The 27505-nt window shown below is 38.0% G+C and overlaps 1 protein-coding gene across 2 annotated transcripts in view; it reads right to left on the reverse strand.

Moving 5' to 3' along the window:
• Positions 1–27505, reverse strand: part of LOC124595388 (DNA polymerase delta catalytic subunit) — a 173672-nt gene that overhangs the window by 3086 nt on the left and 143081 nt on the right. For both annotated transcript variants that reach the window (XM_047134108.1, XM_047134109.1), the window contains exon 17: positions 5582–5711. In XM_047134108.1, the coding sequence (XP_046990064.1) occupies positions 5582–5711 (130 nt within the window). The remainder of the gene's footprint in view (positions 1–5581; positions 5712–27505) is intronic.

Raw genomic sequence — 27505 nt, forward strand, 5'->3', positions numbered from 1 at the left:
ACGAATCTCTCCACATAATGTTTTTCTTTTAAATTCATCAATCAGATTATGTAAAAATTTAAATGACATAATGTTGTCAGCTGGTGTCTTATGTGACACTGTTTAACGCTTAAGCGGTAGAGCGGGTTGTTCAGAACACCCCAGTCATCCTTATCAAGATTATTACATAATGGATAGGAGTATAATGTCATGTTCTTTGCTACCTTTCTAGGGCGTAATATGAAAGCTTTGAGTAACAATAGAATCTACAATGGAAGTGCAAGTTCCAAGAAAACACACAATAATGAGCCTTGAGGTGTTGTCGGCACCCTGCGAGACTCTTTATGTTGCAGTGGTGCGAGAAAGTGCACAGTTCTGTTCCGTAGAAGCTGCTGGTATTTTGTCGCTTTGTGCAGCTAAAACAGATATGTATTGTTACGAAATAGAACAAGAAAGAGTGCGGAAGCTTCTGGAAGAGCTCTTGGACAAAACTTTTGTAGAAGAAGAAGAAGAAGAAGAAGAAGAAGAGGAAACAGACAGTTGTGAAGTTATCTCTCATCACAGTGACACAGAAACGGAGGACAAAGACAGCCTGGAACTGGAACCGCAAGTAAGTGCAGAGGATAGTGAAAACAAGCACGACTTTTTTTATTGGAAAGGACAAGGTTACAAAATGGATGAAAAAATGTTGTAGTTGCAACGTATGAACTAGAAGTGTGGACCTCATTATTCATCTCCCTGGTGTGAAAGCTATCCCAAAATCTGTAAAAACTGCTGTGGACTGTTTTTCGATATTTACAAATGCTGTAATAATTAGAACGATTACATCATGCCCAAACATTTACATACAACGCATTACATCAAATTCCACTAGAGACCGTGATGCCAAACCAACAAATGAGGAAGAAATCAAATCTCTTCTGGGTCTATTGATACTGACTAGGCATTATAGGGCAGGACGCCAAAATCTGGAAGACTTATGGGACACAAATGGTTTTGGAATTGCAATATTTTGTGCAACAATGAGTTTACGGCACTTTTGTTTCTTGTTGCGTTGTTTGAGATTCGTGATATTCGAGACGGACTATAGTGTAAAGAACTTTATTGCCCGGCTGCATTCAGAGAAGTGTTTGAATTATTCGTGTCAAACTGCGTCAGTAATTATACTGTGTCTGAATATACAACAGGGGATGAACAATTGGTTGCATTTAGAGGCAAATGCATTTTCCGACAGTAAATACCAAGCAAGTCAGCGAAATATGGTTTGAAAATTTTCACCTTGTGTGACGCAAGAACATGGTATTCTTTGGGGATGGAAATCTGTGTTGGGAGCCAGAGGATCCCTTTGCACTGTCAAACTCACTTAAGGACAAAGTAAATAGACTTGTACGGCCAATCGAAGATTCAGGATGCAATGTGACACAAGACAACTGGTTTTGTTCCATACCACTGGCTGAAGAGCTCCTCAAAAAGAAATTTACAGTAGTAGGAACTCTTAGAAAGAATAAGAGGGAGCTACCTCCAGACTTTGTTTGCACGAGAGGTCGTGAACTTAGAAGCACCAGCACCCTTTTTGGATTCAGAAAGGATATCACTATAGTTTCATAAGTGCCAAAGAAGGGCAAAAACGTTAAATCTCCTTTCATCTTTGCATCATGACGGAGCCATCGACACTAATACTGGGGCGTAAAAGAAATCAGAAATTATAAGAATGTAAAATAAGACCAAAACAGGTGTGGACACAATAGAGGAAATGTTCGCTACTTATTCAACCTCATGAGAAACTAGACGCTGGCCACTTGGCCTATTTTTCCGAATGATTGACATTGCTTGCATTAATACCTTCATCATATACGCAAATAATAACAATGAGAGGATTTCCCGAAGAATGTTTTTATATGATGTCAGAAGGTCATTAGTAAATTCCATAGTGTGCAAGAGAGCAGCCACTCGCTCCCTGCCTAAACAAGTTAGACCGGGGTGTATACATGGACGAGGAAAAAAAATTCCCGGATTTCCCGGTTAAAAATACACTTTCTAACGGATGAAAATACACTTTTTCCATGTTAAGTAACAGTATAATTTTTGCTCAGAACTGTAAAACTTATCAATCCTTTCAATGGTTGTGCGATGTGCTTTTGTAAGCTGGTCGTAGCTCATGTCAAGCGATCTCGCCAGCCGATGACAGTGGATATTCAGAGCATAGGAAATGTGATGTAGTCAGCCAATAGAGACATCTCTGTTAAGTAGCGCGAACACACAAATAGGGAAAGGTAATGGTTTAAATTAATATATATATTGTTGCTAAAAGAAAAGAAAAGCTTTCACGTACCCTATAATATTGGCCTCTAAGATTAATAAGCTGCAAGAGAAGCTGGGTTCTCACACGTAATGTTGATCTTTTTTGTGTGTGTTACACTTCAACATACATCACAGAAATGTGCCAGTAAATTTTTTTAACAACGACATAAACATCTGATCTTATGGGGTCGAAAATACTCTAAATGGTCGTTCTCAAAGATTTGAATTTTGAATGAAAGTCAAACGCTCTGTGATTTAAGAAATTCATCGGACATTCGCGCACAGAGTTCATCTTGTGTAAAAGGAAATTTACTTTACTTGAAAGTAACGCTTTTCAAACAACCATTCGGATTATTTTCCTGTGACCTGTTAGATTCATTTCAGCAGTTGCGCCAGAAGACAGGCGTCGCGGTGCTTGCGCAGCTACGGTGATGCAGGAAGCCTGTACGTGTAAAACATTAAAAGATCTTACATTATGTCATAAAAGAAACAAGACGTTAGAGGATAATCCAAGAGCATGGGAATTTTGTGAACCCTACTAAAATGCATAATTCGACATCAAGTGCACATTCGTATGTTCAGATTCAGATGATCTCATGTTTGGTTCTTTATTATGGCATAATGCCATACACGCTAGACGATGAAAACGTGCACTTGAAATGTAGCGAACAGTTGAAACTAGGCAATAGTGTCGAATTAAACACTTTGTTTCAAATAAACTGACTGCCTCAGCAGAAAAGATTTATAAAAAAGTCAAATTTCTTTAACAAACCGACAAAGATAACTTCATTGTTCTGCAAGGTGATTAACGCTTGACTGTCAGAAAAGTAGAAACAAAATAAAATCTGAAACTAATAACTTATTTTAGCCTTCCATAATTATGAGTATGTATTTTAATTCACTTGATAGCTCCCGAGCACAGAAATCCGTTTTGTTTTCATTTGACGTGAGAGCAATAAACGAAGAAGAAACAGCAAAATTACTTAACGTAAACACAGGTCACGTGGAAGCTACCACCTCCCCACTACAACTTTTTTTAGACTGCTCTGTTCACCAGGTCCGGATCTACGATATTTCCGAACTGGGCCAATATTAGGTAGTGGCGCTACCCACCCCTCGAGCATTTGAAGTAGGACGCCAAAAATTTAAAAAAAATGGACTTTTCAAAAATATCTTCATATTGTAGCGCATGTCTTTCTGAAGTGTCTGATACATAAAGCATGTATGATCAAGGCAACATAAGACATGTTATTTGGTCTTAAGTGTGCCGAAGTGCAGTGCCACGCCCCTTCACACAATATTCTTCCATCGCACTTCTCTGTATTTCGCTCTGTGGAATTCAAACATGTAATATTTTGTAATGGGTGCCATCAAACTGTATTCAGGCCAGCGGAAATTAAAATGTCCTGTGGTGCCTCTCCTGCTCCCAGTCGGCCGGTTTGACACCCGCCCTGCTTAAATAAAAATCTCGCAATTAATAGTGGATGGGATTATTTGTAACCGGGAGAACAAGAACTCTTCAGAAAATTTGCAGTCTTTACTGCCTATTAGCTAATAACTTGCTGTTCTGTGTGACATAAAATTATATATATAGGATACATAAAACAAGTAAAGACAAGAGACAAGCAAGACAGTACACATTTCTTCAATCCTTAAGTCCTAGCTTTTTTCTCTCTGTAATCTTGCCACAGCTTTATATGGTGTACTTTCCTTTCTGGGAAAGAATCTATTACGCCATCAAAGTTCGCCAACGTTTTGCTATATGAAAAAACAAAATGTCGTTGTCTAATACCAGAAAAGCTGTTAATACAAATAGTACCCAAGACTGGTGTGGTTTCTCGATCTGATTACGTGTATTTTGTCACTGTCTGCTAGATAAAACGAAATAGGCCTGCCTAATATTGCAGCAGTTGTTACACACACCAAATAAACGAGACTGTTTTGGCACAAATGGTCATTTTTATAACACCACAAAATATAATTCAGGAAGTACCAAGATCAAAAGCCCATTAGGCCTTCTAACAAACAATCTTGTCATCACTAATTCTGTAACTACTCCTGCCAGTGTCAAAATTTATTCTCTGGTTAACTTCACTAACCCTGCCACAATCACTGGTTTAGTTCTCCAGCATTTGTTCTCCGGTTACGTGTTATTAAGTGCTTGTACAACGCGTTTTCCGTGCTACTCCCAGAATAGAACTTTAGCGGCTGCTAGCCGGGGATTGTGGTGTACTGGACTGGCCAAAAATTTTCTGTCAAAATTTCATTTTCTTGGATACACGGAGAAGACAACACGTAATCTTAGTTGCCTGTTATTCCTGTTAGTCATTTATTTACACTCTCGCAGCCTGAATCTATGGAATTCGCTAGTAATTATAACGCTGATGATTTGCAAACCCAGTCAACCACATAAACAGCGATTGTCATTCACCCTTTCGGATTTATTCGCTCAGCTCGTATAGACCTGTCCTCTTTTGTCTGCAGGAAAGTATTTTTCTAGATGCGACGGGAATTCTCCTTGCAGAGACATCACATACATACACTATGCACGCATTCAAAAATCAATTTACGATTCATTCAGAAATCAACTTAGGATTTGATCAAAAAAGTTCAAAAACCAACAGGGATGCATTCAAAATCATATGAGTAATCAATAGACCAACGAACACTGGATGCTAGGCGCTTTGTGAAACAAGGTCTTTTTCCTCAATATACTCTCACTGGTACTCTATCACATATACCCATCACTATGACTCCACCATATATCCCCCACACTGCACCAAACATAAAAATCAAAGGGCTGTTACCTAAAGTTTCTCATAAACAATGAGTAGATAAACGTCTGTCCATGAATCAAATCTGTGCATATTATGCAGAATGGCACACAACACTTTCTGCAGATAACACTTCTGACTTTGCTTATGAGTATTAAGGCTAGCACATACCATCAGGGCAAAGTGTAATCATTCTCATCCGCCCATTTTTGATTTTTATTTCCTACTTCATAAATATATGCCACCTAAAACTAAGAATCACTACACACTCATTCACTCCACAGTAAAATTATAGAAAGAAACTTAATGTGTATTTGGCATAAAGTTTATATGAATTACCATTGTGGATACACCCAAATTTAGATTTGTTAGTTACAAAATTAATTCTATTTAAAACAGTTATTTTGAAGAAACAATTCAGTTATTCTGCAGTACATACCAGCTGAATGGCTGTAATTACAAGTGACCAGGTTTCCTGTGAAGCCAATTTATTTTGCTACATAACTCAACTGAAAGACTTTACTCACGCAATAATATAGATTCAGCTTTATCTCCCAGTATCGGAGCAAATATTCTCAGTAGTGGCTTTGACAACTGGTTTTCCAAATAATAACTTGAATCTATAGGTATATTGTTCTCCAGCACATAGATTGGGTCCTGGAGCAAAAAGGACATCATTTTAAAAAATTAACTGTTCTGCGTAAAAAATACACATTGATAATTTAAAATTTTTATCATCAAAAACATAAGAGAATCAAAAGAAGAGTACTAGTTCAAAAAAGTATAAGATTACATTGCATGATAATATTCCTAAAGTATTACAGTCTCAACATACTCTAAGATTAGCTGAATTTATGAGCACGCCATTGAGACGAAGTTTCATTCAAATTACATTAAATGAATAAACTATTTTAGCAGGACACAAAAACATCAAGGAAACAACACATCATTTGTCAGTCATACCTCTCTTTCCAAAAAAATCTCCTACTTGTTGATTCCTTGAACTCTTCAATTTGTCTAAATTGTACTTTGATAGAGTGTGCAATCTAATGAGTACAATATGGGCTATGCAGTATTTGTGTGTCTCGTTAGAAAGAGAGAACTCTGATAGGGACTTCATCCAGGAGCTAAATGATTTTAGGTTTTTCTTAAGTTCTTGTCCAATGGTCACCACACCTTCTTTTGGTGATAGCAATCTTCTGCCTTAAACACATTTTCCCAAATTTTATAAATTTTACAGCATCATGTTGTTATAGGATTTAGCTACTGGCAAAGGGAGTCAGGAACCAAGACCTTAGCATCCAGAGACAGTGGCCATGTGTGTGTGAGTTATTGTTTGAATTTGTGAGAGTTCTACTTCTAAAGGGCTTTGTCTGAATGCTGAAATGTTTTAAGCACTCTTTTTCATTGTGCCCAACTGCAAATCAACACCTCCTTTATATGTTGAAATCTATCCTTTCCATATTATTGTTGATTCTTAAAATATCTACCTGTATCTTTTCCATTTCTACCATTGGATTTAGTAGTTTGCATAGTACCCTTGCAATATAGCATTACATTAATTGGCATTTTCCTTTTGTGTGAGAGCTCCTGCTGAGGAGACCCTGCCTCGAGATCCTAATTTGGGAGGTGTTCTATATTAGATCTAGAATATTTTAATCAGGGGAAACTATCATGACATTTTTAGCAGAGAAATGCCTTATTAGAGAAAGATAGTGCGGAGGTTTCCACACTGAAGTACTGCATCTGCTGAAGGTTGTACCAACCACGTCAACAGGTAACATAACAGTTGCCGTACCTCTCTCTTATTATCAACTGACAACTAGGGGAACTTTCCTCCAGGATGACATATATCTGTGTACCCTCCCCAACAACGAGGACTTGGTGTTTCCACTATGGTAATCATGTTGATGATCTGTTCTCATTTACCTCACAGGCCATGCAGTCATCCATATTTATTAATATTTCGAGCTCTCTAATCTTATTTCAGCTTTAATGTTTACTTTACTAAGTTCTATTCTTCCCTATAGTATGCAGAGCTTTTCCTCTTCTCTTTGGCAGTTGCTCTTAATTTCACACCTTTACTTTCTTCTACATCTACATTTATACTCTGCAAGCCACCCAACGGTGTGTGGCGGAGGGCACTTTACGTGCCACGGTCATTACCTCCCTTTTCTGTTCCAGTCGCGTATGGTTCGCGGGAAGAACGACTGTCTGAAAGCCTCCGTACATGCTCGAATCTCTCTAATTTTACATTCGTGATCTCCTCGGGAGGTGTAAGTAGGGGGAAGCAATATATATTTGATGGCTCCTCCAGAAACGCACCCTCTCGAAACCTGGCGAGCAAGCTACACCGCGATGCAGAGCGCCTCTCTTGCAGAGTCTGCCACTTGAGTTTGCTAAACATCTCCGTAACGCTATCACGGTTACCAAATAACCCTGTGATGAAACGCGCCGCTCTTCTTTGGATCTTCTCTATCTCCTCCGTCAACCCAATCTGGTACAGATCCCACACTGATGACCAATACTCAAGTATAGGTCGAATGAGTGTTTTGTAAGCCACCTCCTTTGTTGATGGACTACATTTTCTAAGGACTCTCCCAATGAATCTCAACCTTGTACCCGCCTTACCAACAATTAATTTTATATGATCATTCCACTTCAAATCGTTCCGCACGCATACTCCCAGATATTTTACAAAAGTAACTGCTACCAGTGTTTGTTCCGCTATCATATAATCATACAATAAAGGGTCCTTCTTTCTATGTATTCGCAATACATTACATTTGTCTATGTTAAGGGTCAGTTGCCACTCCCTGCACCAAGTGCCTATCCGCTGCAGATCTTCCTGCATTTCGCTACAATTTTCTAATGTTGCAACTTCTCTGTATACTACAGCATCATCCGCGAAAAGCCGCATGGAACTTCCGACACTACTAGGTCATTTATATATATTGTGAAAAGCAATGGTCCCATTACACTCCCCTGTGGCACGCCAGAGGTTACTTTAACGTCTGTAGACGTCTCCCCATTGATAACAACATGCTGTGTTCTGTTTGCTAAAAACTCTTCAATCCAGCCACATAGCTGGTCTGATATTCCGTAGGCTCTTACTTTGTTTATCAGGCGACAGTGTGGAACTGTATCGAACGCCTTCCGGAAGTCAAGGAAAATAGCATCTACCTGGGAGCCTGTATCTAATATTTTCTGGGTCTCATGAACAAATAAAGCGAGTTGGGTCTCACACGATCGCTGTTTCTGGAATCCATGTTGATTCCTACAGAGTAGATTCTGGATTTCCAAAAACGACATGATACGCAAGCAAAAAACATGTTCTGAAATTCTACAACAGATCGACGTCAGAGATATAGGTCTATAGGATTGCGCATCTGCTCGACGACCCTTCTTGAAGACTGGGCCTACTTGTGCTCTTATCCAATCATTTGGAACCTTCCGTTCCTCTAGAGACTTGCGGTACACGGCTGTTAGAAGGGGGGCAAGTTCTTTCGCGTACTCTGTGTAGAATCGAATTGGTATCCCGTCAGGTCCAGTGGACTTTCCTCTGTTGAGTGATTCCAGTTGCTTTTCTATTCCTTGGACGCTTATTTCGATGTCAGCCATTTTTTCGTTTGTGCGAGGATTTAGAGAAGGAACTGCAGTGCGGTCTTCCTCTATAAAACAGCTTTGGAAAAAGGTGTTTAGTATTTCAGCTTTACGCGTGTCATCCTCTGTTTCAATGCCATCATCATCCCAGAGTGTCTGGATATGCTGTTTCAAGCCACTTACTGATTTAACGTAAGACCAGAACTTCCTAGGATTTTCTGTCAAGTCGGTACATAGAATTTTACTTTCGAATTCACTGAACGCTTCACGCATAGCCCTCCTTATGCTAACTTTGACATCGTTTAGCTTCTGTTTTTCTGAGAGGTTTTGGCTGCATTTAAAGTTGCAGTGAAGCTCTCTTTGCTTTCACAGTAGTTTCCTAACTTTGTTGTTGAACCACGGTGGGTTTTTCCCGTCCCTCACAGTTTTACTCGGCACGTACCTGTCTAAAACGCATTTTACGATTGCCTTGTACTTTTTCCATAAACACTCAACATTGTCAGTGTCGGAACAGAAATTTTCATTTTGATCTTTAGGTAGTCTGAAATCTGCCTTCTATTACTCTTGATAAACAGATAAACCTTCATCCCTTTTTTCATATTCCTATCAACTTCCATATTCAGGGATGCTGCATCGGCCTTATTATCACTGATTCCCTATTCTGCACTTAAAGAGTCGAAAAGTTTGGGTCTGTTTGTTATCAGTAGGTCTAAGATGTTAGCTCCACGAGTCGGTTCTCTGTTTAATTGCTCGAGGTAATTTTCGGATAGTGCACTCAGTATAATGTCATTCGATGCTCTGTCCCTACCACCCGTCCTAAACATTTGAGTGTCCCAGTCTATATCTGGTAAATTGAAATCTCCACCTAAGACTATAACATGCTGAGAAAATTTATGTGAAAAATATTCCAAATTTTCTCTCAGTTGTTCTGCCACTAATGCTGCTGAGTCGGGAGGTCGGTAAAAGGAGCCAATTATTAACCTAGCTCGTTTGTTGAGTGTAACCTCCACCCATAATAATTCACAGGAACTATCCACTTCTACTTCACTACAGGATAAACTACTACTAACAGCGATAAACACGCCACCACCAGTTGCATGCAATCTATCCTTTCTAAACACCATCTGTGCCTTTGTAAAAATTTTGGCAGAATTTATCTCTGGCTTCAGCCAGCTTTCTGTACCGATAACGATTTCAGCTTCGGTGCTTTCTATCAGCGCTTGAAGTTCCGGTACTTTACCAATGCAGCTTCGACAATTTACAATTACAATACCGATTGCTGCTTGGTCCCCGCATGTCCTGACTTTGCCCCGCACCCTTTGAGGCTGCTGCCCTTTCTGTACTTGCCCGAGGCCATCTAACCTAAAAAAACCGCCCAGTCCACGCCACACAACCCGTGCTACCCGTGTAGCCACTTGCTGTGTGTAGTGGACTCCTGACCTATCCAGCGGAACCTGAAACCCCACCACCCTATGGCGCAAGTCAAGGAATCTGCAGCCCACACGGTCGCAGAACCGTCTCACAGCCTCTGATTCAGACCCTCCACTCGGCTCTGTACCAAAGGTCCGCAGTCAGTCCTGTCGACGATGCTGCAGATGGTGAGCTCTGCTTTCATCCCGCTAGCGAGACTGGCAGTCTTCACCAAATCAGATAGCCGCCGGACGCCAGAGAGGATTTCCTCCAATCCATAGCGACACACATCATTGGTGCCGACATGAGTGACCACCTGCGGATGGGTGCACCCTGTACCCTTCACGGCATCCGGAAGGACCCTTTCCACATCTGGAATGACTCCCCCCGGTATGCAACGGAGTGCAAATCGGTTTTCTTCCCCTCTCTTGCTGCCATATCCCTAAGGGGCCCCATTACGCGCCTGAAGTTGGAGCTCCCAACTACCAGTAAGCCCACCCTCTGCGACAACCCGGATCTTGCAGACTGAAGGGCAACCTCTGGAACAGGACAAGCAGCCATGTTCGGCCGAAGATCAGTATGAGCCTGAGACGGAGCCTGAAACCGGTTCGTCAGACAAACTGGAGAGGCCTTCCGTTCAGCCCTCCAGAATGTCTTTCGCCCCCTGCCACACCTCGAGACGACCTCCCACTCTACCACAGGTGAGGGATCAGCCTCAATGTGGGCAGTATCCCGGGCAGCCACAGTTGTAGTCCGATCGAGGGATGCGTGGGACGAGCTGGCCGTCCCCGACAAACCCCCATCCGGACCCCCACAGTGATGCCCATTGACAACAGCCTCAAGCTGTGTGACCGAAGCCAACACTGCCTGAAGCTGGGAGTGAAGGGATGCCAACTCAGCCTGCATCCGAACACAGCAGTTGCAGTTCCATAAGGACAGAGTTTAGTTCTAAAAATCTTACAATTTCATGTCATCTCCTAGAGTTATAACTAATCTACCACAAATTAGGTACGTATAGTTATTTTATCTATAATACTGCCCATACCTTATGTATCAGACAATTTGGAGGAAAGGTAACAATGTTAAAGTCCATGACCAAAACAATGATCACTGTAAGAGGTATAATGTTGCAGCACTGTAAAAAGGATGAGCATTACCAATATTTCTCTTTTCTCACCTAATAGGGAAAGTGTGAATATAAAACTAGGGCCAAAACAGCAGCACAGGGAGATGTCAAGTAATTGGACACACTTATATTCAACAGCCTGCACAGAACATTATGGCCCAATTTTATAAACACTGTTGACTGGAGGTAAATTTTGACATTAGTTCAGAAACTGAACTCGTGTTCAGGACTCCATTCTTTTGCATAATACCAAACTTGGACCACCAAACAAGGTACACGGTTAATGTAAGTTAGCACAAAATATGGCATGATAATCGCACTTTGTTTGCAAACATTAATTGTACATCACAGATACAATACTATTATGAAAAGGATAGACTGCTGCTCACCATAAAGGTGACACACTGAGTTGCAGACAGGCACAACAAAAAGACTATTACACATTGATCTTTCAGCCAGTGCCTTCTTCAGAAAGTAAAACACACATACGTTCATACAAGTAAGCATATCTCATGCACACTTGACTCCTATCTCTGGCTGCTGTGGCCAGAATGCAACACTGCCTGGCCAATGGAGGCAGGAATCCAGAGTGGGGTGCAGATGGGGAGAGAGAAGTCAGCACAGGCTGGTGGAGTGTGCAGGTACTAGATGGTGGTAGGACAAGGCTGCCAGGTGCAGCATCGGGATGCTGTGGGGGTGGGAGGGGGAATGGGAAATGGAAGGAGCAGAGAAAAGGCAAATACAGGTGGTTGCATTGGCAGAGAGCAGTGCACAATGAGAGTATATAGATGCAAACTGGGAGGAGAAGAAAGGGCAGAGGAGGTGGAAACTGTTGGGTGGAGGATGTGGGGAGAGTAGGTTACTGTAGGTTAATGCTGGGATGAGTTTGGGAGTGGAGAATGTGTTGTAAGGATAACTCCATCTACACAATTGAGAAGAGTTGGTGGTGGAGGGGAAGATCCAGATGACCAGGGTTGTGAAGTAGCCATTGAAATCCAGCATGTTATCTTCAACTGCATGTTGTGCCACTAGATGGTCTACTCTGCTTTTGGTCACAGTTTGACGGTGGCCATTAATCCTGGTGGCCAGCTGGTTGGTAGTCATACCAAAATATAAAAAGCTATGCAATGGCTGCAGCAGATCTGGTATATGACAAGGCTGATTTCACATGTGGCCCAGCCTCTGAAGGGATAGTATAAGCCTGGCCTCTGATGGAGTGCGATGAGCCTGTGGTAGGACTGGAATAGTAAGTGCTGGGTTGGCAGATTGAGCAAGTCTTGCACCTCAGTGTTCCACAGGGATACGACCACTGTAGCAAGGGGATGGGACTGGGAGTGATATAGGGATGCAAAAGGATGATGTGGAGGTTGAGCGGGTGATGGAACATCACTTTAGAAGGGGTGGGAAAGATCTTTGGTAAGTTGTCCCTCATTTCAGGGCGTAACTATAGATAATCAAAAGCCTGATAAAGGATGTGATGTAGCTGTTGCATTCTGAGGCGGTATTGGGTCTTGGTCAAGACATCCTATCCTCATTCCATCACAACCTCAACACCTTCTCTCCCAGCTGCTTCACCGGGTCCTCCTCAACACAGTGTGCCACCTTCCTGGACACTGACTTCCTCCAATCTGATGGCACGATCCACACTTTTGTCTACATTAAATCCACCATCCACCAACGGTATCTGCTTTTTGACAGCTGCCATCCCTTCCACACCAAAAAATTCCTCCCGTACAACTGACCCAAGGATGGTGTATATGTAGTGACAAGAAGTCCCTTACCCAGTATGCTGAAGGTCTCACAAAGGCCTTGACAGATAGGCAGTATTCCCCAGTCTGCTAACAGATTTCCTGTACCCAATCCCCACACACCCCCAAGAACTAACTACAAAGAAGAACCCCCTTTGTCACCCAATACCACCCAGGACTGGAACTGAACCACATCCTTCGTCAGGGTCTTGATCATGAATCACCGTCTCTGGAAATTGGGGTCATCCCCCCCCCCCCCCCCCCCCCCCCCCAGATCCTTCCCACACCTCCTAAAGTCGTGTCCCGTCACCCACCCAACATCTGCAACACCTAGTCCATCACTCCCAATCCAAACCACTTGCCACATGTATCATATTCCTGTGGAAGACCCAGGTGCAAACCTGGCCAATCCACCAACCAGCACTTTCTATTCCAGTCCTGCCACAGGCTATCTTATCCCAACTGCACAGATGGGAGTTATCCTTACAACATGTTCCCCATTCTTGAAATCGTCGCAGCGTCAAACTACTGCCTCCACACCCTTCACCGATTTCTGCACCCCTTTTCACTCTCACCCCCCCCCCCCCCCCCCCCCCCCAATTCACATGCCCTCACCCACACTACGTGCCACTTCCTGCCAACACACCCACCAGTCTTTTCCTTTCTCTGCTCCTCTCCTCTTCCACCTGCACAACACTGGATGGAGTATTAATTCCACTGATGAGAGCCAGTGTAGAGCAAATCGTTCCACAGAGTTTGGGTGGCAGGAACAAAAACTGGCTTACGCATCAGAAAATGTGTACAATTATCACAGAGGATATGTTTAGGAATGGAAGGACTGGAAAGGAACAATTCAAACACCATCTGGTTCTAGAAGAAGGATTATAATGTGCCACATTGAGAACGAAGATGAGTTCATGCAAATGCTGGCTGATGTTTTATTGGAAAAAAGGAGGTGCTGATTATCATTATAAAATGAATGCCAGACACTGCAAAGAGTGGTTTAGAAGCGATCTCGAAAAATTATCAAACAGATATGCGATTATTTGAGATCAGGCTCCACATCACATGATGATGAATCCGGTATCCACAAAATCCACCTACGAAATGGAGAAAGGATTCTATTACTGAATGGATGGAAAGCAATAATGTAGAGCTTCCATCCAATGCTCTATCATATTAGGGATTTACTAGAGCTGGCCTACTGCAACACATGCAACCACACATCAGGGCATAGGAATACCTTTTGGAAAGTATACTGTGATCAGTGGACAAGGAAATTTTGCTTCTGTGGTTGCCTGTACTGTACTGAGAACTGAACTCCATTGAACTTATTTGGGCATTTGTCAAGAACAAGGTAGCAAAGGAGAACAAGAATTTTAAAGTAAATGATACTGTACAGTTGTGTCTCTCCACTCTGGAAGTGTTCTCCAAAGTGTCTAGAGGAATTCAGTTAGTCATGTACACACACTTGAAACCAGTTATGCACGAAGAACCTACTGTATTAACATAGCAATAGAACTGTTGCTGAGCCAAGTAGATGATTGCAACAGCAAAAAATGTCTTTGACACTGGAGTCGTCTTTGACTAAAGTCAGTCGGCAGTTAACTCTTGGTGTGTGTTGACGGTAGAACAAATGCAGGTCGCCGTTATAAATAATTTGCTAGTGAACAGAAAAAAATGAATTATGTTACTATTTTTTTATATAAACTTTAAGAAGAAACCACATTCGAAGAAATGGTATTTGAAGCACCAAAAATGAGGCAAACGCATTGAACCAGGTCATTTCTGCAGCCAACAAAACTGCATTGTGGAATCATACTTCCACTAGACAACTGAAGCCAAGACAAATATTGCCTTGTAAACATGTTACGGAAAAGGTACTGTCACGAAATATGCCAAATTTAAGTAAATAAAAATAGTGAACATACTTCAACTGGGGGCTCAGCTGGGATATTGTGTTCACGAGATCTTCAACAGTGCTACGAAGAAGAAAATTTGTGTGTGTTCATACCAGTTTTTCAGAATGCGTGTTACAGTATTTGTGTTCATCGGGAAGTAAAAGTTTTGGAGAAGAAATGTTTCAGCAAAAAATATAATTTTTGACAGAAAAAAATAATTTTCAAGAATTTTGGTCAACAATCACATGGATGGAAAACATGGATTTGCAACAGTAGAAGAGTGCTCCAGATAAGTCACGAAACCCGCAATTTTGTTAAAACAATATTTTTATCTTGTTTTGTATTGCTGTGTATAAATTTTTTTTCTTCACAATGACTTATGAGATTTTCGAGAGTATTGTGCCTAAAGTAGAAAGTAGTAATTTAATAGACTTCGAAAATCAGGACAGGTCAAATGAAACAGAATGAACCGATCAATTTGATTTAAAAAGTTTTCTTGTAAATTTCACGAAAGAAATTAAACAATCAGTTGACGACAATAAGACTTAGTGGGATGAAAAAATTGATAACATTTTGTTGCAAGTCCAAGCAGTCAATACCCAAGTGGGTGATCTTTCGAACAGAGTTGGCAGTATTGAGGAAAAAACTGAATCTGTGGAAGCAAAATAAATGAAATTGATGCTAAATTGAGCGATGAAAGTAAGACTGTAAAAAATGAGTTACTGGCAGATAGGGAAAGAAATTTAATTGATTTTAATGAGATAAAAGGGGAAATTAAAAATTTGGATGAGAAAACAAAAGTTTTAGTAAAAAATGTAGAACAAAAAACCGACAATCGTTCGGTTACTCTAGAAAAAAAAGTAGAATGCAGTGATTTAGAAAACAAAAAATCTGTCGAAGAACTTAGCGAGAAACTTGAAAGTTTTGACACTGAATTTCAAAGCAAAAATCACAATGTCAACACATGCAGTCTTGTATTTAATATTCCAGTGAAGCACTTTTCGGTAGATGGACCCTTACACCCCGTTGATTTTATACAGTATTGTAAGGATTGTTTTTTTACCTCACTCACCAGATGATATGAAAATTAAAAAAATTCTTGAAGGGGAAGCTTTGACTTGGGCAAACCAGATTGTAACTGTGGGGATGACCTCTTCAGAATTTGAATCAAAATTTCTGGAAAATTTTTGGGATGATCTTAAACAAACTAGAATCAAAAGTGAATTTTTGAATGGGAGAAACTATAGAGAATCAGATGGGAGCATGAAACAATTTTGCAAAAGTGAACTTCAAAAACTTATTCATTTAACAAAACCTTTGGATGACTTAATCAAAATTGATACCTTAAAGAGAAGATTGCCATCAGCAATGCAGTTGAGTTTAGTTCATTGTCCTGATAGTAATGTTGAGCAGTTTCTCAATTATATTGAAAAGTTGGATAGGGTAACAACAAGAACACACAGTGGGATTACTCAGAAAGGTAATGCTCAAAATTGGGGAAATGACAACTTTCAAAAAAGGGAACAAAACAATTATCATGGTGTCAGTCAAACTTCAGGGGGATATAACAATTTTCAAAAGAAGGACCATAATTTTCATCCAAAACAAGAACAACATTTTCACGGAAATAATCAACAAAATAGAGAACACTTTAGGGATCAAAATCACAGAAATTTTGCTAGAGATCAGTACAATAGAAACTATGTTTGGCATAGGAATGGGAACAGAAATGTTGATCAGAGACATTGGCAGAACCACAATCAGCAGTTCAAACAGGAACCAGTTGTAATTCAGGAAATAAAAAACGAGTAGACGCCCCCTTGAAGGTCCGCAAGGTCGAGGCAGAAGGTGAGCATGATGAAAGGACCAATGGACGTGACTATCATAAACCCAACCATGACAGTTCCAAACCTAAACTATCACATGAGTTTATTAGTTGTTACTTATTGAAGAAATTTCAAGAGGAAAATAATGATGATATTGATAAAGATAAAATTTTCAGTACACAAGAACATACAGTAGATAAAAGTAATTGGGATTCATTTAATTTGACAGAGTTTTACACTTGTGCAGAAAAGAACAACACAGTCAGATGATGTAATTTATAGTAGTTCAGAGACGTGTGTGAATGAAAGAGAGAATGCATGTTGTGAGAATGAAAATATTGGTGAAAGGGATCTGGTAGCTTTAGAAAGGGGAAATCATATTTTGGGGGATAATTTGAATGTGTATGACCTGAACATGTATAATGATAATGATGTTGATGATAAAGTTGGTAATGATGGTAATGGCATTGATGATGGTGTTGAGGAAAGGTGTTTCATTAGTTTAAATAGGGAGTTGGGTATACACATGGTTGAAAATGGATTAAATAGTGAGAATATTACAGAAATTCTCAGGGATGTTACCAGGATGAATAAGGCTCGCAAGCAGGGTGTATGTGAAAGTGTGAATTTTGATGTTGTTGGTAAAGAATCTGACTACACAAATAATGATGACACATATACAACTTCTAGCCTAAGTGAAACATTTACAGATACTAATGACACACACACACACACACACACACACACACACACACACACACACACACACACATTTCTTATGAATCTATGGCTGAACAGTGAAACTATTTCTTTTGACAAGAACTTTCGAAAGATGCTTATTAATGTATGTGAAACTGTATATCCTGAGTGGTGGAAAAAGATATTTTATTTTTGAAAAGCTGAAGGATAAGTACTTCAATAGTATACAATGTGATTTGGATGAAAATTCTTGGCTATTTGAGATAATAGAGAGTACTGATGACAATTTTGTATCTTGTGCAAATTTTATGACTGTGACAAATAATACATATAATGGTATACCATATGATTCTGATAAGTATAGGTTTGGGGAAATTGAAAGTGATTTATTACATGAGGATACAGGTTCTGAGAAAAGTGATCAATTTTGCAGTCCTTATATAAAAGTTCAAATTGGGTCATGGATTGGTAAATGTTTAATTGATACAGGAAGTGAGATCTCGGGAATATCTGAAAGGTTAAGCAAGAAATTGAAAGCGGGGAAGATTATGTTGAAATGCCAGTTGTTGGTGTAAAGATAAAAGGTGCTACTGGGAAGAGCAATAAATTGGCAAAAGCCAGGCTTTAGTGACATTTTTAATTGAAGGCAAGTTGTTCACACATGGATGTTTTGTAATTCAGGAATTTAATGAGGATTTTCTTTTGGGTATGAATTGGGTAGTAAAAGTAAATACAGAATTTGATTGGGTTGGAAGAAAACTTTTGATAGAAACTAGTGAAAGGGAATATATTCAGACAAATTTTGTGAACACACTTGGTGATCAGAGTAATGGAAATTTCAACAGTATCAATTTACTAAAAGAAAATAGATTGGAGAATATTGAAATTCGTAGATTTGATACTGATGAAGTTGAATTTGGGAATTTAGTAAATTTGAAAATTTCAGAAACACAAAATTTATCTGGGAAGCAAAAACAACAGTTAGAAAATCTGCTGTGGGAATACAGTGATGTTTTCAGTGACATACATGGTAGGGTAAAGGGTTATCAGTGTGAGCTTCAGGTAAAACCTCATGAACCATTTTTCATAAAACCATACAATATTCCAATATCAAAAAGACCTGCTGTTGAGAAAGAGCTGAAAAAGATGGAAGGATATAATATAATAGAAAGGAGTATCAGTGCATATAATAATCCTCTAGTAGTAGTTTCGAAAAAAGATGGTGGAGTAACATTGGTTTTGGACTCTAAGACACTTAAACAAAATTTTGTTCAGACAGACAGACCATCCCGAAGATATTGATGAGTTACAGATATGAAATATATGTCAAGTTTGGATCTAACCTCGGGTTTTCATCAGGTACCACTTTCGGTTATTCTAGAAAATATACTGCTTTCTTGTACAATGGTAAGAGTTACCAATATTGTGTTGTGCCATTTGGGTTAAATTCTTCTGTTTCTGAATTTATAAGAGCTTTGGATCATGTACTGGGGCAAGAACTTGTGTCTAAACTGATAATTTATGTAGATGACTTTTTGGTTACAGGGCAAAATTGGGAGGAACATTTTTCGATTTTGAAGTCAGTTTGTAAAAAACTTAAAAAAGGTGGGTTGACACTGAAATTAGAGAAATGTAAATTCGCAGTTTCTGAATTAAAATTTTTGGGTCATGTTGTCACAGACAAGGGAATTTTGGCAGATCCAGAAAAAATTAAAGCAAATTCAGAAATCCCTATTCCTAAGACTAAAAAACAAAGTCGTTCTTTGGGTTATGTGGTTATTACCGAAAACATATAAGTGATCAGAGTCTGAATGCACCATGTTTAAGTCAGTTACTTAAGAAAAACACTGGGTTTGGGATAAAAGTTGTCAGGAAGAGTTTGATAAAATTAAGCAAGAGTTGAGGAAGCAACACTTATTACACAGACATGATTTTAATTTACCATTTTGTTTGAATACTGATAGCAGTAATTATGGGCTTGGAGCAGAGTTATTTCAAGAAAGAGTAGAGAATGGAGTTAAGATACATTGTACCATAGCATTTGCAAGCAGAATGTTGCTCAAGCATGAGAAAAATTATAGTCACAGAGAAGGAACTTTTGGCAATTCACAGGGCTTTTACAAAATTTAGAATTTACCTTACTGGACATAAAACCATAGTATTTTCGGATCACAAAGCTTTGAGTTACTTACAAGAGTGCAAATTATACCACAGTAGATTGACCAGATGGGCAATATTTCTGCAACAGTTTGACTTTGAAATCAAGCACATAAAAGGTTCTGAGAATGTAGTAGCTGATTCACTTTCAAGGTTACCCATTGGGGGAGAAAAGGAGATTTTTGAACAAGAGGAGGAAAAACAATTTAAAATTAGATACCTGAAAGGGGTGGAAAATGAGAAAACAATTAGAACTATGTGTAACAAAATTAGAAAAAAATCAAAATTTAGATCAAAGTTGGAAATTAATCAAAGAATGTTAGGCAAGAAGGGGTATGAGAAACTTGATAAATTTTACAAATTACATAAGGGGATTTTATTTCGGAGAACAGATGTAGATTCTGGTAATTGGAAACTGTGTTGGCCAGAGGCAGATGCTGAAAAGCTAATCATTTACATACATGAAAGTTTTGGTCATTGTGGGATACAGAAGTGCATTCAAAAGACAAGAAAACGTTTATTTTTACAATATCGGAAAGAAGGTAAGAAAAGAATTGGCAACCTGTGACAAATGTCAGAGAGTTAAAGTGAGCAATCAAAGACGTGGTGGAGAGATGCAAAACATTATTCCGGAAAAACCTTTAGATCTTATCGCAGTGGACTTATATGGAATGTTACCAAAGAGTAAATGTGATCACTGTTACATATTTGTTATGGTAGATGTATTTTCAAAATTAATTAAACTATATCCAGTGAAAAAAGCTACTAGCCATGAAATTATAATAAAAATTGAAAGAGATTATTTCGCACAGGTGGGTAAACCGAAAGCTATATTATCAGATAATGGTTCACAGTTCACCTCTAAAATTTGGAAAAAGTTTATTGAAAGATCAAAATTGAAGCATATACTTATATCTGTTTATTCTCCATCCACCAATCCTGCAGAAAGACATATGAGGGAAATTGGGAGACTTTGTAGAATCTATTGTAGCCATAAGCATCCAACCTGGTTTGAGCACATTCGAAATTTTGAAGATATTATGAATAGCCTACAACATAGTTCCACAGGATTTTCACCGTATGAGACTATGTTTAATATTAGACTTCCAAATCTTATATCAGAACTTATTGAATTTCCTAAATGTACACCTTTAACCATGCAAGAGAGAGAAGATATTGTTTCTTCTTCTGGTCAAATCTAATGAAAAATCAAAAATGTTAACTTCAGAAATTAAAAAATTCTTTGATATCTATATTGGGCCTTTTGAAGTCATAGAAAATCCACACCCTAATGCTTATCGTTCGGTATACCCTAAGTCAAAGAAATTATTTGGTCTCAGGAATGTTGTCTCTTTGAAACTACATAAACAGAAATCATAATTTCAAAATTTAAATAACCTATTATCATCTAAAACAAAAGTCCTCCACTGGAATATGCTTGTTAGAACAAAACTACCTGTACAACCAAGTATGTATATTTGCATGTATAAATTAATAATTTGAAGTCACATGTTAATTGAAACTAATGGAAAAAAAACACTGTTGTAACAAAGAATGAGAGAGAGATTTATTTTTACTTTTTTACAAAGAAAAGTCTCCATAGTGAGCATTTCTGAATTTTTCTAATTTTTGGAAGATAAGTCTTCCCTGTGGGTGAAGACATGCATGCAAAGATATAAGGTTCAAAACCAATTTTAGATAAAGCCTCATGATATATGAGCAATTTATTGTTCTTTATACTGATGTTATGGGGAGGGGAAGTACTCTGCACAAGAATGTGACTTGTAGTAATATTGTAGTAGAGAGGGAAGTGTACATAAATAATTGTAAAAAGAATTTTTTTTAGATAATACTGATGTATCTTTAGCTGTACTAAAAGAAGAAAATCATGGGGGGGGGGGGGGGGGGGGGGGGGGGGGGGGGGGGGAGAAAAATTACAAAATAAAAACATGAGTAAAAAAATATATATAAAAAATTCAAAAAAAATCATAAGCAAAAAAATATACAAAACAAGAAAACATGAGTAAAAAAATTCAAAAAGAAAATCAGAAGTAAAAATATATAAAAGGCAAATATATAGAGAAAAAAAACACTACACTATATATATGTCCAGTATCATTTTTTATTGTACAATATGTAAGCAAAATGAAATTAACATTAATATGAAAAAGAATTTAATTATGAGAACCAGTTGGCACAGTGTGACCAAAGAAGTGGTTGTAGATATCTTATTCTAGCAAAGGAGTTTTATCTTACTACTATTTTCAATCTGTATGCTGTATGTTAGAATATTTCTCATGTATGTTTTATACCATGTATATTTGTCATGTTAAATAATTTCTTTACTTGAATTTTTTGTGTATGAGATTGATGGGGAAGGATCATTGCAACAACAGCCAGTAACAAGTCCACAGATTCAAAGAGTCCAAATTTGGAAGAGGTTATCAGACTGCATCATTAATGTACTAATTGTGTAATACAGATCCATTACTGAGTGTGGTCGGGATTTTGTTGTATATGTTCATAACAACAAAAGCCCTGGGGAGCATTTGTAATGGACCTGGGAGATATATTATTTTCTACCGGATACCAAATTGTAAATGTTTTCTTATTATTTTTGTCAGAATTTTTTTATTGTAATTTGCCTTATTATATGCTATTTTACTTATATTTTTGAGAGTGAAAGCATATTGATTACTATTAGTAAATGTGGCGAAGAATATCAAAAAGACTGATTACAAGTGGAAGCTTGTGTGTTGTGTAAAATGTCTTTGACGCTGGAGTCATCTTTGACTGTAGTTAGTCGGCAGTTAACTCTTGGTGTGTGTTGACGGTAGAACAATGTGCAGGTCGCCGTTACAAATAATTTGCTAGTGAACAGAAAAAAATGAATTATGTTACTATTTTTTTTATATAAACTTTAAGAAGAAACCACATTCGAAGAAATGGTATTTGAAGCACCAAAAATGAGGCAAACGCATTGAACCACGTCATTTCTGCAGCTGACAAAAATGCATTGTGGAATCATACTTCCACTAGACAACTGAAGCCAAGACAAATATCGCCTCACGAAATATGCCAAATTTAAGTAAATAAAAATAGTGAGCATATTTCAGACCTCAGCCAGCAGCAAAAGCAATTAAGGTAAATTTTACTTCAGATATCATTCTTTACCGCAAAATTTATTGGTATAATCGACTTTTCCATTTCCTGTTGAATTGTGCTAAACTAACGTTCATTTACTATTAAAAATAGTCTTGATCACGATTTATTTATCAAGGTGACCGGTTTCGACCACTACTGTGGTCATCTTCAGACCTACAAGTTGTATACAAAGCTCTAATTAGAGGGCTACATACATTAAAGAAAATACATAAAGTTATAAAGCTATAAAATGTTGAATTACCATTGAGTAGGAGCCTCTTTCTGTTGGAGAATCACTACTGGAGAAATTAGTGCATGTCTTACTATATATAATGGAGGCTCCACCCACTTCTGACAGCATGATGTCATTACTAACCAATGAGTTATAAGTCGAATTACAGTTTAAAATTTCTTAGTTAAGAGAACATTGTCAAGAATTAGAAATAAGTACACACTCAACTTAGTTTATTAAACAGCTATTGTCAATTAAGAAGCGTTAAAAAATATTTGAATATGTAGGAAAATGAACTTCGGTTTTGCAGTACATGGGTTGCCCTCTCAAGGCCTGTCAGTGAACCATTTGGAACCATTGGTTGCCATGGTGAAGTTGGACGCCTTTGCAAAGATGAGGCAGCAGGCTTTTTTCACTGAAGTTGTTGCCATGGTGAGGACAAACGCCAGTGCAAAGATGTGGCAGCAGGCTTCTTTCCAACGAAGTTGTTGTGAAATGGAATGGCGAAGGCTGTCGCGTCAGACGATGTATTATTGAGCAGCAACATGTCTTTATTGAAACGATTTTTAAAGAGTAAGCTACAATAAACTGTAGCTGACATGTATACTACATGCTGCATAAACATGATACAAAGTAGTTGTCCGTATATATGAAATATTATCTATGAAGTTGATATGTAGATTACATGTGCCAATTATTTTAAAGGCATTGCTATTCCTCAAGTTAGATGCCAGTCTTATAAGCAAATAAAAATGAAAGAATTTAAAATTATAAGCCATAGTGTCAAAAATAAAAGGATGTGAATTAGTAATATGCAGTCTAAAAGCATGTAAGCAAAAATTCTGAAACAAATAGTCAATCATAAAATAATGTTTGGTAAAATACAATTACAATGTAAAGGTAAAATATTTGCTAAAAGTCTTAATAATTTAAAAAAAAAATTTTAAAAACCTTTTAAAACTAAACACAGAAGAGGAAACATTCTAAAGCAGATCATCGAAAAGCTCAAAGAAATGTTTGTCTTTGAACTGAAGTTGTTCGTTTAAAACAGATAATGGATTACTTTTGTGAAGTGAAAAGATTTCAATTTCTTCTAAGGTATTTAGCAGTGGTCTTCTTGACACAGTGTGTAATATTTTCAAATTGCTAGAAATGCAACCCTCAGAATGATTGTATCCATCAAGATGTTGACCAAATATTGATTTGATACGTGCGGTACCAGTAGTATGTTCTTTGAAACGTGTTAATTTTTTTTTTAAATTATTAAGACTTTTAGCAAATATTTTACCTTTACATTGTAATTGTATTTTACCAAACATTATTTTATGATTGACTATCTGTTTTAGAATTTTTGCTTATATGCTTTTAGACTGCATATTGCTAATTCACATCCTTTTATTTTTGACACTATGGCTTATAATTTTAAATTCTTTCATTTTTATTTGCTTATAAGACTGGCATCTAACTTGAGGAATAGCAATGCCTATAAAATAATTGGCACATGTAATCTACATATCAACTTCATAGATAATATTTCATATATACGGACAACTACTTTTTATCATATTTATGCAGCATGTAGTATACATGTCAGCTACAGTTTATTGTAGCTTACTCTTTAAAAATCGTTTCAATAAAGACATGTTGCTGCTCAATAATACATCGTCTGACGTGACAGTCTTCGCCATTCCACTTCACAACAACTTCGTTGGAAAGAAGCCTGCTGCCACATCTTTGCACTGGCGTTTGTCCTCACCATGGCAACCACTAGTTCGACTATCGACTTTACAACAACTTCAGTGAAAAAAGCCTGCTGCCTCATCTTTGCAACGGCGTCCAACTTCACCATGGCAACCAATGGTTCCAAATGGTTCACTGACAGGCCTTGAGAGGGCAACCCATGTACTGCCAAACCGAAGTTCATTTTCCTACATATTCAAATATTTTTTAACGCTTCTTAATTGACAATAGCTGTTTAATAAGCTAAGTTTAGTGTGTACTTATTTCTAATTCTTGACAATGTTCTTTTAACTAAGAAATTTTAAACTGTAAACATAATATTTCTATTTATAGAATACCCACATCAACCGACGTAATAATAAATGCTACATCATGCCATCCATCAAGATACAAAATGGCATTTTTTAAAACTATGATACATAGGATACTGAAATTACCTCTCCAACATGATGCAATCCAAAAGGAAATTGATACATTATAACTCATTGGTTAGTAATGACATCATGCAGTCAGAAGTGGGTGGAGCCTCCATTATATATAGTAAGACGTGCACTGGTTCCTCCAGTAGTGATTCTCCAACAGAAAGAGGCTCCTACTCAATGGTAATTCAATGTTTAATAGCTTTATAACTTTATGTATTTTCTTTAATGTATGTAGCCCTCGTAATTAGAGCTTTGTATACAACTTGTAGGTCTGAAGATGACCACAGTAGTGGTCGAAACCGGTCACCTTGATAAATAAATCGTGATCAAGACTTTTAATAGTAAATATTTATAAGACATTGATCACTGCTGTTCCCGTAATGCATTCAAAAGTAATTAATGTTCATTTATTGTGAGTTTCTTCTATATTGAGCACTTATTTGCAATTTCCCATATTATTTCCCTCCATTTGCAACAAAAACTGAACACGGCAATCGCATACTGGAATGCAACTATGAAGTTACCATTCTTTGCTGATGAACAGGTGCTTATGGCACATTACAACAGTGGCAGCGCACTGATGTGACAGCTACACTTCACCACAGCCTCGCATACACTGCACCTTCTCAACCAATTGCTAAACAAACTCTATACTGACAAGCACGAGAAGTATTTATTAGTGAAGACATACGATGTAACCAAAATTCTCTGTTGCAATAACTATGATTGTAAGCTCAATTGTAGTGTCTTGCGTTTGACACTACAGCAATGAAATGAGTTATCAGAGAAACACAAGTGAATAGGACAAGGTTGTACCTTTAAACTGTGCTAAGGAAAGTTTTTTCTCCTAGTTGCAGTCTGGTTTTTGTGTGTCCTTAAAGCTGACACATGCTAGAAAAAGCACAGTTTCTCTTAAAGATTACAGCATATGCCATCCCATTTCAATTATGATAAAGTATTCACACACCAAATAAAAGTAGGCATTTCCATGATTCCAGCACCGTATAAAATATTGGTGTTCACAATGCAATGTGACCAGAAAATGAGCTCAAAGTCAGGGGTCAATCATTATGAAATGGGCAATAATCACATTAATTACATGTCGTCTCCATGAATTGTTATGAGATCTGTTATCATCTGCATTCATAGCCTATAGATTCTATATCCAACTTCACAGATAAAAAAAATATGTCCAGCTTCAGCAGTGTGAGAGTGGCATATTCACATATTTATTTATTTATCTAAAAACAAAGAAGATGTGACTTACCAAACGAAAGCGCTGGCAGGTTGATAGACACACAAACAAACACAAACATACACACAAAATTCTAGCTTTCGCAACCAACGGCTGCTTCATTGGGAAAGAGGGAAAGACGAAAGGATGTGGGTTTTAAGGGAGAGGGTAAGGAGTCATTCCAATCCCGGGAGCGGAAAGACTTACCTTAGGAGGAAAAAAGTACTGGTATACACTCGCATACACACACATATCCATCCGCACATACTATTTATTTATTTACCATTTTTTGTGTTAATAATAGCTTCTTTTATTATTTACCTCTTTTTAACCCTTATTTCTGTTGCAGAGGAATGAGAAGGGGGGAACATAGTTCTAATAATGTCACTACGTCGTTAACTCTCAACTGCAGTTCAACTTTGGCCTGATTGGCACAGTTTCACCAGTCAAAGTTGATCCTACTTTTTGGTGAAATAATCTGAGATTAATGTTTATACAAAGAAAATTTCTGGGCTCACTTGATCTGAGGTCATTTTCTGCATTAATCTGAGTTCAACTGCTTTACACAACCAGCCCTAAATGTCACATAAGCAATGTGGTAGCGCTTAACACTGAATTAAACTGGGAAACTACTACTACTCCACTGAAGGCTACCTCCACAGTAATTTTATTGCACTATACTGCATTTAAATTGAATGTACATCTTTTACTTCTTTCCATATCCTAGACACCACTATCAGTGCAATCCATGGAATAGGACTGACCAGTAAATACCAACCCCTGAGTCTTTAAAGAATCAAACTCCGATGTGTAAAACAGCTCACACATTTGATTGCTTCACAAATAAGTTAACTATGAAAAGGTTTGAAATTATTTTTAAAGTCTGTTTGGAAGTTGCTAAGTGCTCTCATTGTCAAATCCTAATAAGTACACCCTGGGTAATTTGTGTTCTGTTTTAAGAAAAACTGGTTTCTCACACAACTCAATGTTTATTATGTCAAATCTTATGAAATTTGTTTTGTACAATGATATAGTTTTGCAGGTATATTCAGCAGTGTATATTAATGCTGTGTGCAAAATGCCTTACAGACAGAGTAAGTAGTAAAGAAGTGTTTAATTAAAATAAAATGTCACACCTGATGCTACATTTTCGCTGTTCATGCAGTAACTTTCAGCAAGCAATAAACTTTTTTCCTTTCATCATTTTGT

This window comes from Schistocerca americana, chromosome 2 (genome assembly GCF_021461395.2).
Source record: "Schistocerca americana isolate TAMUIC-IGC-003095 chromosome 2, iqSchAmer2.1, whole genome shotgun sequence".
NCBI lineage: Eukaryota > Metazoa > Arthropoda > Insecta > Orthoptera > Acrididae > Schistocerca > Schistocerca americana.